Source organism: Babylonia areolata, chromosome 28 (assembly GCF_041734735.1).
Source record: "Babylonia areolata isolate BAREFJ2019XMU chromosome 28, ASM4173473v1, whole genome shotgun sequence".
Taxonomy (NCBI): domain Eukaryota; kingdom Metazoa; phylum Mollusca; class Gastropoda; order Neogastropoda; family Buccinidae; genus Babylonia; species Babylonia areolata.
Genome location: NC_134903.1, coordinates 4,225,821 through 4,239,595, shown reverse-complemented (window position 1 = coordinate 4,239,595; position 13,775 = coordinate 4,225,821). Strand labels below are relative to the sequence as shown.

General features: G+C 41.8%; 1 protein-coding gene across 1 annotated transcript; it reads right to left on the bottom strand.

Annotated features, from left to right (window-relative positions):
* Window positions 1-864: 864 nt before the first annotated feature.
* On the bottom strand, window positions 865-12,369 carry LOC143301722 (uncharacterized). The gene is made up of 6 exons (XM_076616108.1): window positions 12,325-12,369; window positions 9,260-9,488; window positions 6,178-6,429; window positions 5,230-5,346; window positions 2,121-2,375; window positions 865-1,187 (listed from the first exon to the last, which is right to left on the bottom strand). Exons 2-6 carry the CDS (start codon window positions 9,437-9,439, stop codon window positions 873-875), a joined length of 1,119 nt encoding a protein of 372 aa, XP_076472223.1. The 5' UTR covers window positions 9,440-9,488; window positions 12,325-12,369; the 3' UTR covers window positions 865-872.
* Between the last annotated feature and the right edge of the window lie 1,406 nt (window positions 12,370-13,775).

The following is a 13,775-nucleotide window of genomic DNA, read 5'->3' as shown; positions in this document are numbered from 1 at the left end:
ATCATTCCCTGCATCCAAGATCACGCAAAAAAAATTCAGAACGAAAATTATCCCTGTAAGAAGTACAACTGAAAAAACAGCAACAATAAAAAAAACCCAGACACTGAAAAACATGAGTAGATCCAATAAAATGCATACACAATGCATACACAAGCTGACCCTGGTTATGTTGATGTTAATATAAACCTGTGTTAATCTCCAACAGAGAACAGTGTATGGATGACCACAATAACTATACACTGTACACACTGCCATCATATTTCTCACCGATCTTCACAGGATTTGTATGACTTTTCTACGCTAAACTCTCACACCATCGTAAGCCTGACCTCACTTCAGAAAGTAGGATCCAAACAAGAATGGGAGTACTGAAGCCATTTGTTAAGAGTTCTCAGATGAACAGCATTCTCTGAACAGGGTTAAGAAATCCCAGGTAACTTAAGTTTTCTTGGTGACAAGAAGATAAAGAACTGGAGATAAAGAACTGTTCTTGTCACCCCAAAGTACAGCTTGCCCTCCCTGTCTAAAGAGATGGTTAACTTCCGGTACAGCCCTGACAAGTCAGCTGACATGGTTCATTTTGTAGCTGGTATGTTTTACAGGGAAAGAGATGTGACAACACACTCTTCCTCAGGACAACAGCCCGAATTTCACACAGAGTAATTCACTGTGACATAAAGTAAACAAAGTATATTGAACAAAAGTCAACAGACCATAAACATAAGAAGAAAACGGCTGTACATAGCATGCACACACACACACACACACACCCACACAATCCCTTTCCAAACCTGAACCCCCCACACACTCACACAGCAACCTTCACATGACCTTCCTGCGACCTTCACACCTGACCTTCACCCCGCCGACCTTCAGGCCACAGACTCCCCCTTGCCGTTCAGATACTCCCGCAGCTTGAGCCGCGAGCGGTGCAGGGGGTCACTGCTGTTTTTAGCGGCCAGTCGGTCATCCACCAGGCTGCCGAACACCGTCTCCTTGGAAGAGTAGGCGCGCTCGTCAAAGTCGAAGAGGGGGCCAAGGATGACGTTGAGAGCCGACATGTCGTAGTAGTGGCAGCCCGAGTACTTGAAGAGCGGCTTGCGCATGAAGTTGCAGCCGACGTTCTGGGCGCCCGTGGGGTTGATGCAGTCCTCCAGCAGAGCACACTTCACCCAGGGCAGCATGATCTGGGACACACACAGCGTCACCATCATGTCACTGTCATCAGTCATTAAATACTGTTGTCACAGTACAGCACACTTCACCCAGGGCAGCATGATCTGGGACACACACAGCGTCACCATCATGTCACTGTCATCAGTCATTAAATACTGTTGTCACAGTACAGCACACTTCACCCAGGCCAGCATTATCTGGGACACACACAGCGTCACCATCATGTCACTGTCATCAGTCATTAAATACTGTTGTCACAGTACAGCACACTTCACCCAGGGCAGCATGATCTGGGACACACACAGCGTCACCATCATGTCACTGTCATCAGTCATTAAATACTGTTGTCACAGTACAGCACACTTCACCCACGGCAACATTATCTGGGACACACACAGAGTCACCATCATGTCACTGTCATCAGTCATTAAATACTGTTGTCACAGTACAGCACACTTCACCCAGGGCAGCATGATCTGGGACACACACAGCGTCACCATCATGTCACTGTCATCAGTCATTAAATACTGTTGTCACAGTACAGCACACTTCACCCAGGGCAGCATGATCTGGGACACACACAGCGTCACCATCATGTCACTGTCATCAGTCATCACTGACATCACAACAGAGCACATCTGGGACACACATCGCATCACTGTCATGTCACCATCATCAGTCATCGCTTACTGACGCAACAGCACCAGGTTATTATCATCACTATCATCATTATTCTAATCACCATTTGTGACAGTCACCTTCTCAATGACTGCAGGCAACTGGAACAGCACCAGGTTATTATTATCATCATCATTATTCTTATCATCATTCTAATCATGATTTGCACCAGTCACCTTCTCAATGACAGTGGTGGACTGGAACAGCACCAGGTTATTATCATCATCATCATCATCATTATTCCAATCACTATTTGCGACAGGCACCTTCTCAATGATGGTGGGTGACTCGAACAGCACCAGGTGTGAGGACTCGACGGCACGGTGGAAGTAGTAGAGCTCCTGACGCGTCTTGAAGAAGTGGAACATCTTGGGGTGGGTGATGGCGGAGGTGGGGTCCTCGATGGTCCAGGCCACTAACCCCACCTTCCTGGCCTGGCTCAGCACCGAGGTCAGGTTGGATGACTGCAGGTACCGCCCGGCGTCCGCCCAGATCAACCCTCCGTACTCCCTCAGCATCTCCTGCGCCCAGGAAGGGTGGGGACGCAAACCAGCACACACAATGAAGAGTGGTAACTTTCTTCATATTCAAGATGTGCACAACTTATAAGTCAACGCTGCTTACGCTACCAGTTCAGCCAGCACACAGATAAATAAAAGGTTCACTGGAACACCAGAAACTTCCTCAAAAAACAGAAAGCTCCGACGGGCGCAGCAGCCAAGTGGTTAAAGGTTGGACTTTCAATTTGAGCATCCCGGATAGGAATCTTGGTGAAGGCGCCTGGTGGGTAAACGGTGGAGATTTTTCCAGTCTCCCAAGCCAACATATGTGCAGACCTTCTTGTGCCTGAACCCCCTTTGTGAATATACTCAAGCAGAAGATCAAATATGCAAGTTAAAGATCCTGTAATCCATGTCAGTGTTCGGTGGGTTATGGAAACAAGAACATACCCAGCATGCACACCCCCAAAAACGGAGTATGGCTGCCTACTTGGCGGAGTAAAAACGGTCACAGACAGAAAAGCCCACTCATGTGCATACAAGTGAATGTGGGAGTTGCACCCACGAACGATGAAGAAGAAGACCTAGAGTCATGGACTGGACACTAATCATTCTGAAGGAGACAAGAAAGTGGGGTTCCATATGTAGCATGCGCTTTGTGCATGTAAAAAGAAGGCACTGCAACAAAAGGGTTACACCTGGCAAAACAGCGTAACCATGGGGGGACAACCAGCACATACAATGAAGTAGTAACTCTCTTCATACTCAAGGTGTGCACAACTTCCTAGACAACGCTGCTCAACCTACCAATTCAGCCAGCACACATAAACTAGAATATGGATATGTTTTATTCTGGAAGAGAAACAAATCTGAAAATAAATCTAAACTACTATTCTATAATAAAGTTACTCGTGAATACAGAACCGAGCCTTATTTGCTTGAAGGATATCTTAATTATAATCAAAAACAATCATTGTGCAAATTAAGAATATCCTGTCATGATTTAGCAATAGAGAAAGGCCGATATTTCAACATTCCAAAACAAAGGAGACTATGTTTACAATGTCAAACAACAGAGGATGAATTTCATTTCTTAGATGACTGCGAATTATACAAAGAAATTAGAATAGAATTCATACAAAAAATTCAAAATTACATTCCAAATATTATTAAAACCAGTCAGCTAATACTGGAAGACAAACTTGTGGGACTGTTTGGGAAATTTGTCAGTAACTGCTGTCAAAAACGCCATAGCATGCAAGAGTGATTCAATATCTTGTTCAGCATTTATCTTTTTTTTTTCTTTTTTTTTTTATGCGTGGTTTCATGTAACTTGTATGCGTGTCTTATAAATCTTGTTCAGGTTTAATTGACATTAAAATTGATTCTGATTCTGATTCTGATTCTAAACTGAAAGGTACACTGGAACAGCAGACACTTCCTCAAATAAGGACGCTCTAGGCTTATTCTCATACCGACACAACTTCCAAGTCAACGCTGCCAATTCTACCAATTCAGCCAGCACACAGATAAATAAAAGGTATGCTGGAACATTAGACACTTCCTGTCTAAGGACATCACTCCTCTTTTGCAACATCTCCACTGGCTCCCTGTCTCACACCGAATAAAGTACAAGATCAGCACTCTATGCTACAAATGTATTCACAAATCAGCCCCTTCCTATCACTGTGGCTGCCTTCACCTCTACACTCCATCTCGCTCACTACGATCAGCTTCGGATCCACTCCACTTACGCATACCCAGATTCAAACTCTCGACTGTTGGCCGCCGTTCTTTCTCTGTCTCTGGACCTTGCAATTGGAATGAACTTCCTCTTTCGCTTCGTCAAGTCTCCACACTCAGCTCTTTCAAGTCTGGCCTTAAAACCCACCTCTTCCCAAAATTGCCTCCCTTCCCTGCCTCTTCCTTGTCTTTAGTGAGAATGACTGGTGCGAAAGCGCTTAGATTTGTCTATGCACAAGATTCAGCGCTATATAAGTACCATTATTATTATTATTATTGTTATTATTATTACTTCCTCATAGCGACACAACTTCCAAGTCAACCCTGGTTCTGCTACCAATTCAGCCAGTACACAGATAAATAAAAGGTACACTGGAACATAAGACACTTTCTAAAAAAAACAAAGGAAGCTCTAGGCTTGTTCTCATACCAACAAAACTTCCAAGTCAATGCTGCTTATGCTACCGATTCAGCCAGCACACAGATATTGGAAGTTACACTGGAACACCGGACATTTCCTCAAATAAGGAAACTCCAAGTTTCTTCTCATACAAACACAACTTCCGAGTCAACGCTGCTTATGCTACCAATTCACCCACACTCAGCAGTATTCTCTACCCCTCCATTAGACCTTCAGTCATGGTGTGGACACTAATCATTCAGAATGCACTTTGCATATGTAAAAAGAACGTACTGCAACAAAAGGGTTACCACTGGCAAAATTCTGAAGAAAAATCTGCTGTGATAGGAAATCAAATACACTTGCAGGCAGAAAGAGAAAAAAAAGGCAATGCTCTCTCCCTGAAGAAAGCAACCCAAAATTCATACAGAGAAATCTGCTGTAACAAAGAGCAATACAATACAATACAAACTGGCTATTATTAGCTTTTGTCTATTCCAAACGATGGACTAACCTTTTCAGTGTTCACTGGGTATAAAAATCAATATACACAAACACAACACTCACAAGCGTTGTGCACACACAGAGAGTTACATACACACACACAGAGACACACACACACACAGACACAGACACACACACACACATGTAAACACACACACACACACACACACATGTAAACACACACACACATACACACACACACAGAAGGAGAATGGGTCACAACACTACCTGAATGCAGATAGGACGGTAGCTGCGTACAGAGAGGTCAGCAACGTGTGAAGGGTACTTGTCAAACTCAAACTTGCGCACCTCGCAGTTCCAGGAACTGTTGCAATATTTCTTCAGCTGAAACACAAAATACAGGAGTTTTATTTCTCCCATGCTGAGCCGAATCTCCAGCTGAGACTGTACTGAAAATGCTAAAATATAAACTATAGAATACAGACTGATGCTTGTTCAATCATTTTATCATAAAAAGAAAAAGAAGTTTCAAACACATTCTTGAAACCAGTATACAACATGAATGCCTGGACACATGAACGACATTCATACACTTTTATGCCCATGCATTCAATTTCAGTTTCAGTTTCACTTTCTCAAGGAGGCGTCACTGCGTTCGGACAAATCCATACACGCTACACCACATCTGTTGAGCAGATGCCTGACCAGCAGCATAACCCAACGCGCTTAGTCAGGCCTTGAGTGCATGCTTACATATTTGTGTACCTATGAAAGTGGATTTCATTTTACGTAATTTCGCCAGAGGACAACACTCTCGTTGCCATGGGTTCTTTTTCAGTGCGCCAAGTGCGTGCTGCACACGGGACCTCGGTTTATCGTCTCATCCGAAAGACTAGACGCTCAGTTTGATTTTCCAGTCAAACTTGGGAGAAAGGGCGAGAGCGGGATTCGAACCCACACCCTCACGGACTCTCTGTATTGGCAGCTGAGCGTCTTAACCATTCTGCCACCTTCCTCCATGCATTCAAACACATGCTCTTAAACACACACACTCACACACACACACTTAAACACACACACACACACACACACACAATTAAACACGCACACAAACACACACAGACACTTAAACACACACACACATACACACACACACACACACACACACACACACACACACCACACACAAACACACACAGTGACCAAGCAACTCACCAAGACGTGCGTGGTCTCTGACGAGGTGAGGTCGAACATGACCAGCTGAAAGGTGGCCAGGTGCTGTTTGACCGACTCCATTAACATCAGGGCATTCTCCATCTTCTCCCCCTCCCCCTCCACACTGCTGGCGATGACGGGGAGGCTACTGCTGTCGCCTGGATACACCATCTTCCGACTCTGCGACACCTGCTGCTCGTCGAGGCCCAGGCGACTGAGGTACAGCGGGTTGACCGTCAGCTCTCGGCTCGTCTGTGGTCATCAGAGGTCGAGACTGTGTTGCGTTGTGTTGTACTGTGTTGTGTTGCATTGTGTTGTGCTGTGCTGCATTGTGTTGTGTTGTATTGTATTGTTATGTGTTGTGTTGTGTTGTGTTGCATTGCAGTGTTGTGTTGTATTGTGTTGTTGTTAAATGTTGAGTTGTGCTGCATTGCACTGTTTTGTGTTGTATTGTACTGTGTTGTGTCGTTTTGTGTTGTGCTGCACTGCATTGTGTTGTGTTGTGTTGTATTGTGTTGTGTTGTGTTGTGTTGTATTATATTGTTTCATGTTGTGTTGTGATGTATCGTATTGACATTTTGTCAGAACAGAATTTTCTGTGTGAGATTCAGTCTGACGGGCGCAATAGCCGAGTGGTTAAAGCGTTGGACTGTCAATCTGAGAGTCCCGGGTTCGAATCACGGTGACGGCGCCTGGTGGGTAAAGGGTGGAGATTTTTACGATCTCCCAGGTCAACATATGTGCAGACCTGCTAGTGCCTGAACCCCCTTCGTGTGTATATGCAAGCAGAAGATCAAATACGCACGTTAAAGATCATGTAATCCATGTCAGCGTTCGGTGGGTTATGGAAACAAGAACATACCTAGCATGCACCCCCCCCCCCCCCCGAAAACGGAGTATGGCTGCCTACATGGCGGGGTAAAAACGGTCATACACGTAAAAGCCCACTCGTGTGCATACGAGTGAACACAGAAGAAGAAGAAGAAGAAGAAGATTCAGTCTGCTCTCGCCAGGGAGAGTGTATTGCTACAGTGCAGTGCCACCCTGTAGGGTCCACCCCCCACCCCCCTTTTCTTTCCGTCTGCAAGTGTATTTGACAGACCACTTGCCTGGAAAAAGGCAAATGAATGAAATTTTTAGGTGCTCATCATTCATTTTTTGTATCACTCACTCAGACTTCAGTCATGAACATGTTTTCACACACACTCATACACATGTATGTCACAGTGGATATTACAAAATTTTACCATCGACAATTCTGTTGTTATTGTGGGTTCTTTTACATGCACTAAGTGCATGTCACACTGGGGACCTCAGTTTATCGTCTAATCTGAATGACAACTGACTAGACCACCACTCAAGGTCCAGTGGAGGGGGGAAAAATTCTGGGTGGTGTCGGATTCGATCTTATACATCCAGATTCTTTCGCTTCCCATGTGGACATGTTGCCACAAGGCCAGCACTCTACCCATGATAGTGATAATAGATGATGATAATAATTACAATTTGTGATGTAAGTGGTTGGTTTGAAGTATTGTGACATGGTTCATGTGATACTGGTGTTGAAGTAGTATGATATGTGCATTACTTTTTCCAGTTTTGTGTGTGTTTTACCTGTGGGTGGAGGTGCTCTGTGTGTGTGTGATTGTGTTGTGCGACTGTGTGTGTGTGTGTGTGTGTGTGTGTGTGTGCTGTTCATGATCTGAGGATGGTGACTGTTTCTTCATGGTCAGTTCTTTTTTCTTGATGATTGCTGCTTCTCTTTGCAACATGTAATTTGTGGAGTGCCATGAGTGACTGTTATGAATTTTCATTTTCTAGTTATATCTAATTTAATAATAATAATAATAATAATAATAATAATAATAATAATAATAATAATAATGGATACTTATATAGCACACTATCCAGAAATCTGCTCTAGGTGCTTTACAAAAACATTTTTGTTAACATAAAACATTATGTTACATACACACACCAAAATGTGACCACACACACACACACACACACACACACACACACACACACAAACGCTGCATACATACATTTTAACATACATGTGTATCTAACAGCTACCCTAACACATACACACACATAGGCATAATTTGTGAATCACATGAGCCTCTCTGTGAGGGAACAACGCCACAGAGATAAGATAAGATAAGATAAGATAAGAATAACTTTATTATCTCCAACTGGAGAAATTTGGTCAGGTGCATTATCACAACATAGACAAGTAAACAACATGGGGACCATAACTGTAAAAGCCAACAACAGCCCCAACAAATATTACGAAGATACAAATGTAAAAAAAATATCACGTACATCGTTTCATACATACATCCACACACTGCAGGTAATAACTAGTATTCTTAATGTAAAAACAGAAAGAATTAAGAAACATTATTTGAATATAATTATAAACATAGCCTACTATACTGCACATTGATTATAATAGACAGATAAGATAAGAATAAAGATGAATTGCGGAAAACCACAACCAGATAATCAGCACACACCCGCACCGCACCCCCCCCCCCTCCCCCCCCCCACACACACACACGCGGATAACTTGATCAAACAAGAGTAATAAACATATGTTCTCAAATAAAAGCATTAAAAGCATATATACATTTTAACATTTTAACTTCATTATCATTATTACTGAGATGTATGATGTGCATGAAACTGACAGTGTTGTGTGATGGTTTTAGTGACTGTAAATAACTTAGTTTCTGAGTGTTAAGCTGGATATCTAAATGCGTGTTCTATATATTAATTCTTATACAATCGAGTGCAACTGAGCATGGATTTACATGGAAAGGCACTGCTTGAATTATCATGTATTGTTAAAATCTATGTATGCAGTGTGTGTGTGTGTGTGTGTGTGTGTGTGTGTAGTCACATTTTGGTGTGTGTATGTAACATAGATGTAATGTTTTATGTTAACAAAGCGTTTTTGTAAAGCACGTAGAGCAGATTTCTGGATAGTGTGCTATATAAGTATCCATTATTATTATTATTATCATCATTAACTACTGTTATCATTATTATTGTTGTTTATTATTATAAAAGGAGTCACCTGTATCTGAATGTTGTTAGGTAAATTCTTGATACCCTTGTGGGTCTTGGTGACGATACTCTGAAAGGTAGAAGAGGGGTAGTTGAGCAGCCATATCGTCCCACTGCTGATCACGATCAGGCCAACCACTATGTAGAAGTTCTTTGTTTTCATCCGTTCCACAAAAGTGCCCTTTTTCATCAGCAAGTGGTCATACCAGCTGGAACTGTGTCTGAAGTTGGTATGTTTGCTGGGGAAAGAAATGACATGTTGACAGGTCTGTGAGATCTAATCATCTATAGCTTAATGCATGTTTATTTTTGTTGAGTGTGTGTGTGTGTGTGTGTGTGTGTGTGTGTGTGTGTGTGTGTGTGTTTTGTTCTTATTGCTGTTGTTGCTGTGTTGTTGACTGGTGCAAAGGAAATGTTTCCTGTTCAAGCATGCATCAACTGCTAATACATGCCTGTATGTATGTACTTGCATGCTATCATCGAAAAAAGAAAATTATACTGAAACAGTAAACAACCAAACACACAGACACAGACACACACACATTTACACAAGCAGGCATACACACACACTCACACACACACACACACACACACAGGCTAACACATACATCCATTCCTAAAATCCTGTCTTCCCACCTGCACAAATATACACACATCAGTCACAGGATATGAAATGCACAGCCTGCTCTCAATTGAAAACAGAGATTGGATCATTGCAGAACAACTGCACAGGCTTGAGACAAAACAAAACCTGCACAAGTTTCTTGGACAGTTGTGCAGGTTCAGTTGATAGCCCTAACATAACTCTCTTCACACCACTCACATAAGCTTGATTTGTAAAACAGTCAAAACAGTGAAAGTAAGTTGTCATTAGGTTCAGAGTCCCAGTGTTCATTATATCAGACTGGTGACTGTGTTGATGCATATACTCTTTCAAACGTACAATTTCTTGCACTCAGATTCCGAAATAATGTAAAGTACACTTTGGAATTACCTGTGGCTCTGGCAAAATACATGCTCAAGGCAAAGGTGGAAAAGGTGGAACAAATTTTTCATGCTTGCGTTGTTGTCAGTGATGATGGTTCATTCTGATGTATATATATATATAGCAAAGTGTTCTGTTGTGTTCTGTCCAACATGGGTAAATAATCATTATATGTGCTAGTGCATGAGTAGTGGCAATGCTGATGCTGTGATACCAGAGAAACATCAGGAAATGGATACAATGATAACATCAAGTGGGCAACAAGTGTTTGGAGGAAATCCGTCTTAATGGTAAACCATTGTGTAAGCCTGCAGGTTTTCTGTGGTGTGGAAGCCAGCATTCATTATACAACAATGTGTGTGTGTGTGTGTGTGTGTGTGTGTGTGTGTGTGTGTGTGTGTGTGTGTATGATATGATTACATCCTTTAATCTTCCATTTGCCATGTCCAGCGTTTTTCACCCTAGCAAAGAAAATGGTTGGTCTCTGACAAAAACCGCAGTTGACCTAATTAAAAGCCATCCAATTGGTCGGTTTTTCTTATTTGTTTCATCCCCCTTCTGCTGCAGAGGTTCCCCTCTGTTTTATTTAATCCAAAGTAGTGTTTCATTTTGGGTGATAGCGTCAGATTTACTTGTAGAGCAAAGTTCCCATTATTCTAATTAGTGGAACTGTTCGACCCTAACATGTAATATGTCGTCTTGATTACATTACGAAACCTTAATTTGATGAGAAAGAGTGAGAGACAGTGTGTGTGTGTGTGTGTGTGTGTGTGTGTGTGTGAGTGAGTGGGCAGGGGAATGAGGTGGGGGAATTATAATGGGCGTTTCTGTGCATGCATGGATGTATGTAGGGAGAGGGTGGGGGAGACATGTATGTGAGTATGTGTGTGCGTTAGAATATTTTTTGGAGATAATGATATTAATGAAATTTGGTAACTTGATCTGTTAAATATGGTTGTTGTTTTTTTGTTTTGTTTTGGGGTTTTTTGGTTTTTTTTAAATCATACCTTCCCTCAAATCAGAATTTCCTTGTGTTGCTCAGTTAATATTTTAATCAAATGGTTGCGAAAATGTCAGTACAACAAACAGTTAATCTGACAATAAATGGTTTCAGTCAGTCAGTGTGTGTGTAGATATGTTCCTAAAAATTATTTGTCTCCAAAATAGGTTTTTAATTTTTGTAATATGCTCAAAGGAGGCAAAAAAGTGATTTTAGCTGTAAGTAAGATGATTAGATTTGCAAATGTTGCCTAGCTATACTTTTGGAGTTAAAAGACATTTGTGTTTTCTCAACTTTAATATGACATTGTTGTGTATTTGGAAATGTTTGTTCTGGGCATGAAAAGATCATTTTGCAGTAATCCTCCATACTCCAATAGGAGTGAAAGGATAATTAAAACCTGAAACTTGCAACTTGTGTGTGTGTGTGTGTGTGTGTGTGTGTGTGTGTGTGTGTGTGTGTGTGTGTGTGTGTTCATCATTTACTGTGGTTTTATTCATTTTCTTTATCTTCAACTACTTCACAGTTACAATCAAAACGATTGCTCTGCTGTCTTCCTGAAGCTAGATGAATTGTTGTGCATGGAAGTTCTGTCATGTGGATTCATTTCAGTGTTTTTAGTCTGGTACTGATTTTTTAAAGTTCGAAGTTTGATTTTTACGGTTATTATTAATTTTGTTGTTGTTGTTGGTGGTGGTGTTTCTTTTTTTTTTTTTAAGATATTTATCAATAAAGCGTAAAACTCCTGTGCTAACTCGCGGCCTTTTCTGACTCAGTGATTTTAAGTTCTTGTGTGAGACGGTCACACCGGGCTGATCCTTATTTGACTGTTAATATCAAGTACTGTCAACGGTTCAAATTGGTGAATAACTCAGATAACACAGGTCACGATGATAACGAATGTGGGATAGGATAGACAACTTCTTGTTTACAGCACCAACAGGCAGTTATTTTCTTCACACTAAATAGATAAGACATCTAAGATACATTACTATCATATGCATACCCACGCGCTGAAACCCCTAAATAGATCGAGATAAATATACCTATTCTAACTGTCCAAATAATTCATCAGACGTTGGTACCGTACCGTTTCACTTTCTATCAGGCCCCTGTTTTTGACGATGCTGTCTTATGTCGTCTGCAGACTTTTCGAAATAATGTATTTTACGGACTCAACCGTTTTAGAACAAAGCCGGAATACAGATAAAATGGCATTGAACATAATTTTTACCAAGCACAGATAGTATTGTATTGCATTGTATTCTACTGAATTCTATTGTATGAGTAAAATTAAACATGAGACGCTCTCTGTTCACTCGGCTGCTTACCTGTTTAAGTGAGGAGAGAGAGCCAGAAACAAGTGAATACACAAATCAATCAATCAATCCATCAATCAATTAAATAAAATAAGAGGTGGAAGTGGGATCGTTGGAAGAAGTCATAGAATCCAATGGTGGTGGTGGCGGTGGTTAGTGGTATTGTTTTTGGTGGTAGTAGTGGTGGGGTGTCTGTGCGCGTGTGTCGGTGTCCCCTTGTATGTCAGTAGTGTGTGTGCCAATGCGTCACGGTTCTCAGGCAGTCAACTGACTTATTTTTTTCTCAGTCAAACACTCGTTTATTGTCTAATCTGGTACGACAAGATGATTTATACTATACACTAGCTCCCAGTACAAGAAATAGTTATTTACAAAGTCGTCTCTCTTTGTTTCAAGTCCATTGAGGTTACTGGTCCACGGTATCTTTCAGTGATCTAATTCATGTTCAAGAAAGAACTGAAGCCGCCCAGAAACAACTGAACAATATCACTCAGTCAGTGGTGCAAGGACACAGGATCGTCCATCAATCCAGTGAAAGCCCAAACGCTGTTGTGCACCCTCAACAACAAAACCGCGAGCAAATTACCATCACCTGTGTCATTCGACGAATTCAGATCGAGAAAACCGAACTTGAATGCCTACGCTACCTAGGAATACAGTTCGACACTGCGGAGGATGCTGACCTTCAGAGAGCGTACAGAAAATACTGTTCTCAAATTAATGCAAAAAGGGTCTTTCAGTCTTAAAGGTAATGGCAACCAAAGGTATTGAACAACGCCACCTCTTCCTGCTATACCAATCACTCGTTCTCGGTGTGATGGACTATATATATATGGACTTGGGCTAACAACACCGCCTCAAAACAGCCTCCTAAAATTAGAAAGAGTTCAAAATGAAGCTCTGAGGCTGATCCTTGGAACAACTGGCACAAGACACGCCCACGGAAACCATGCGATACCTGCTTGACCTTCCTTCAGTGCAGGCCAGAAACAAGTTAGAACAGGTTAAGACCTACTTCAGAGCATTAGAAAAAAAAACACCCAAACTCAGTCACTGCATGATGCAGTCAAAGAACCAAAAGGTACCGTCTAGGACGAGGAAGATCATGGATGGGGCAAGCAGAAGACACAATCCAGCTAGTATGCCGACTACAAGACCTGAAAGAAACAAAAGAATGGGAGGAAAACCCCGAAAACCTCAATCATCTATTCAACACAGCCAT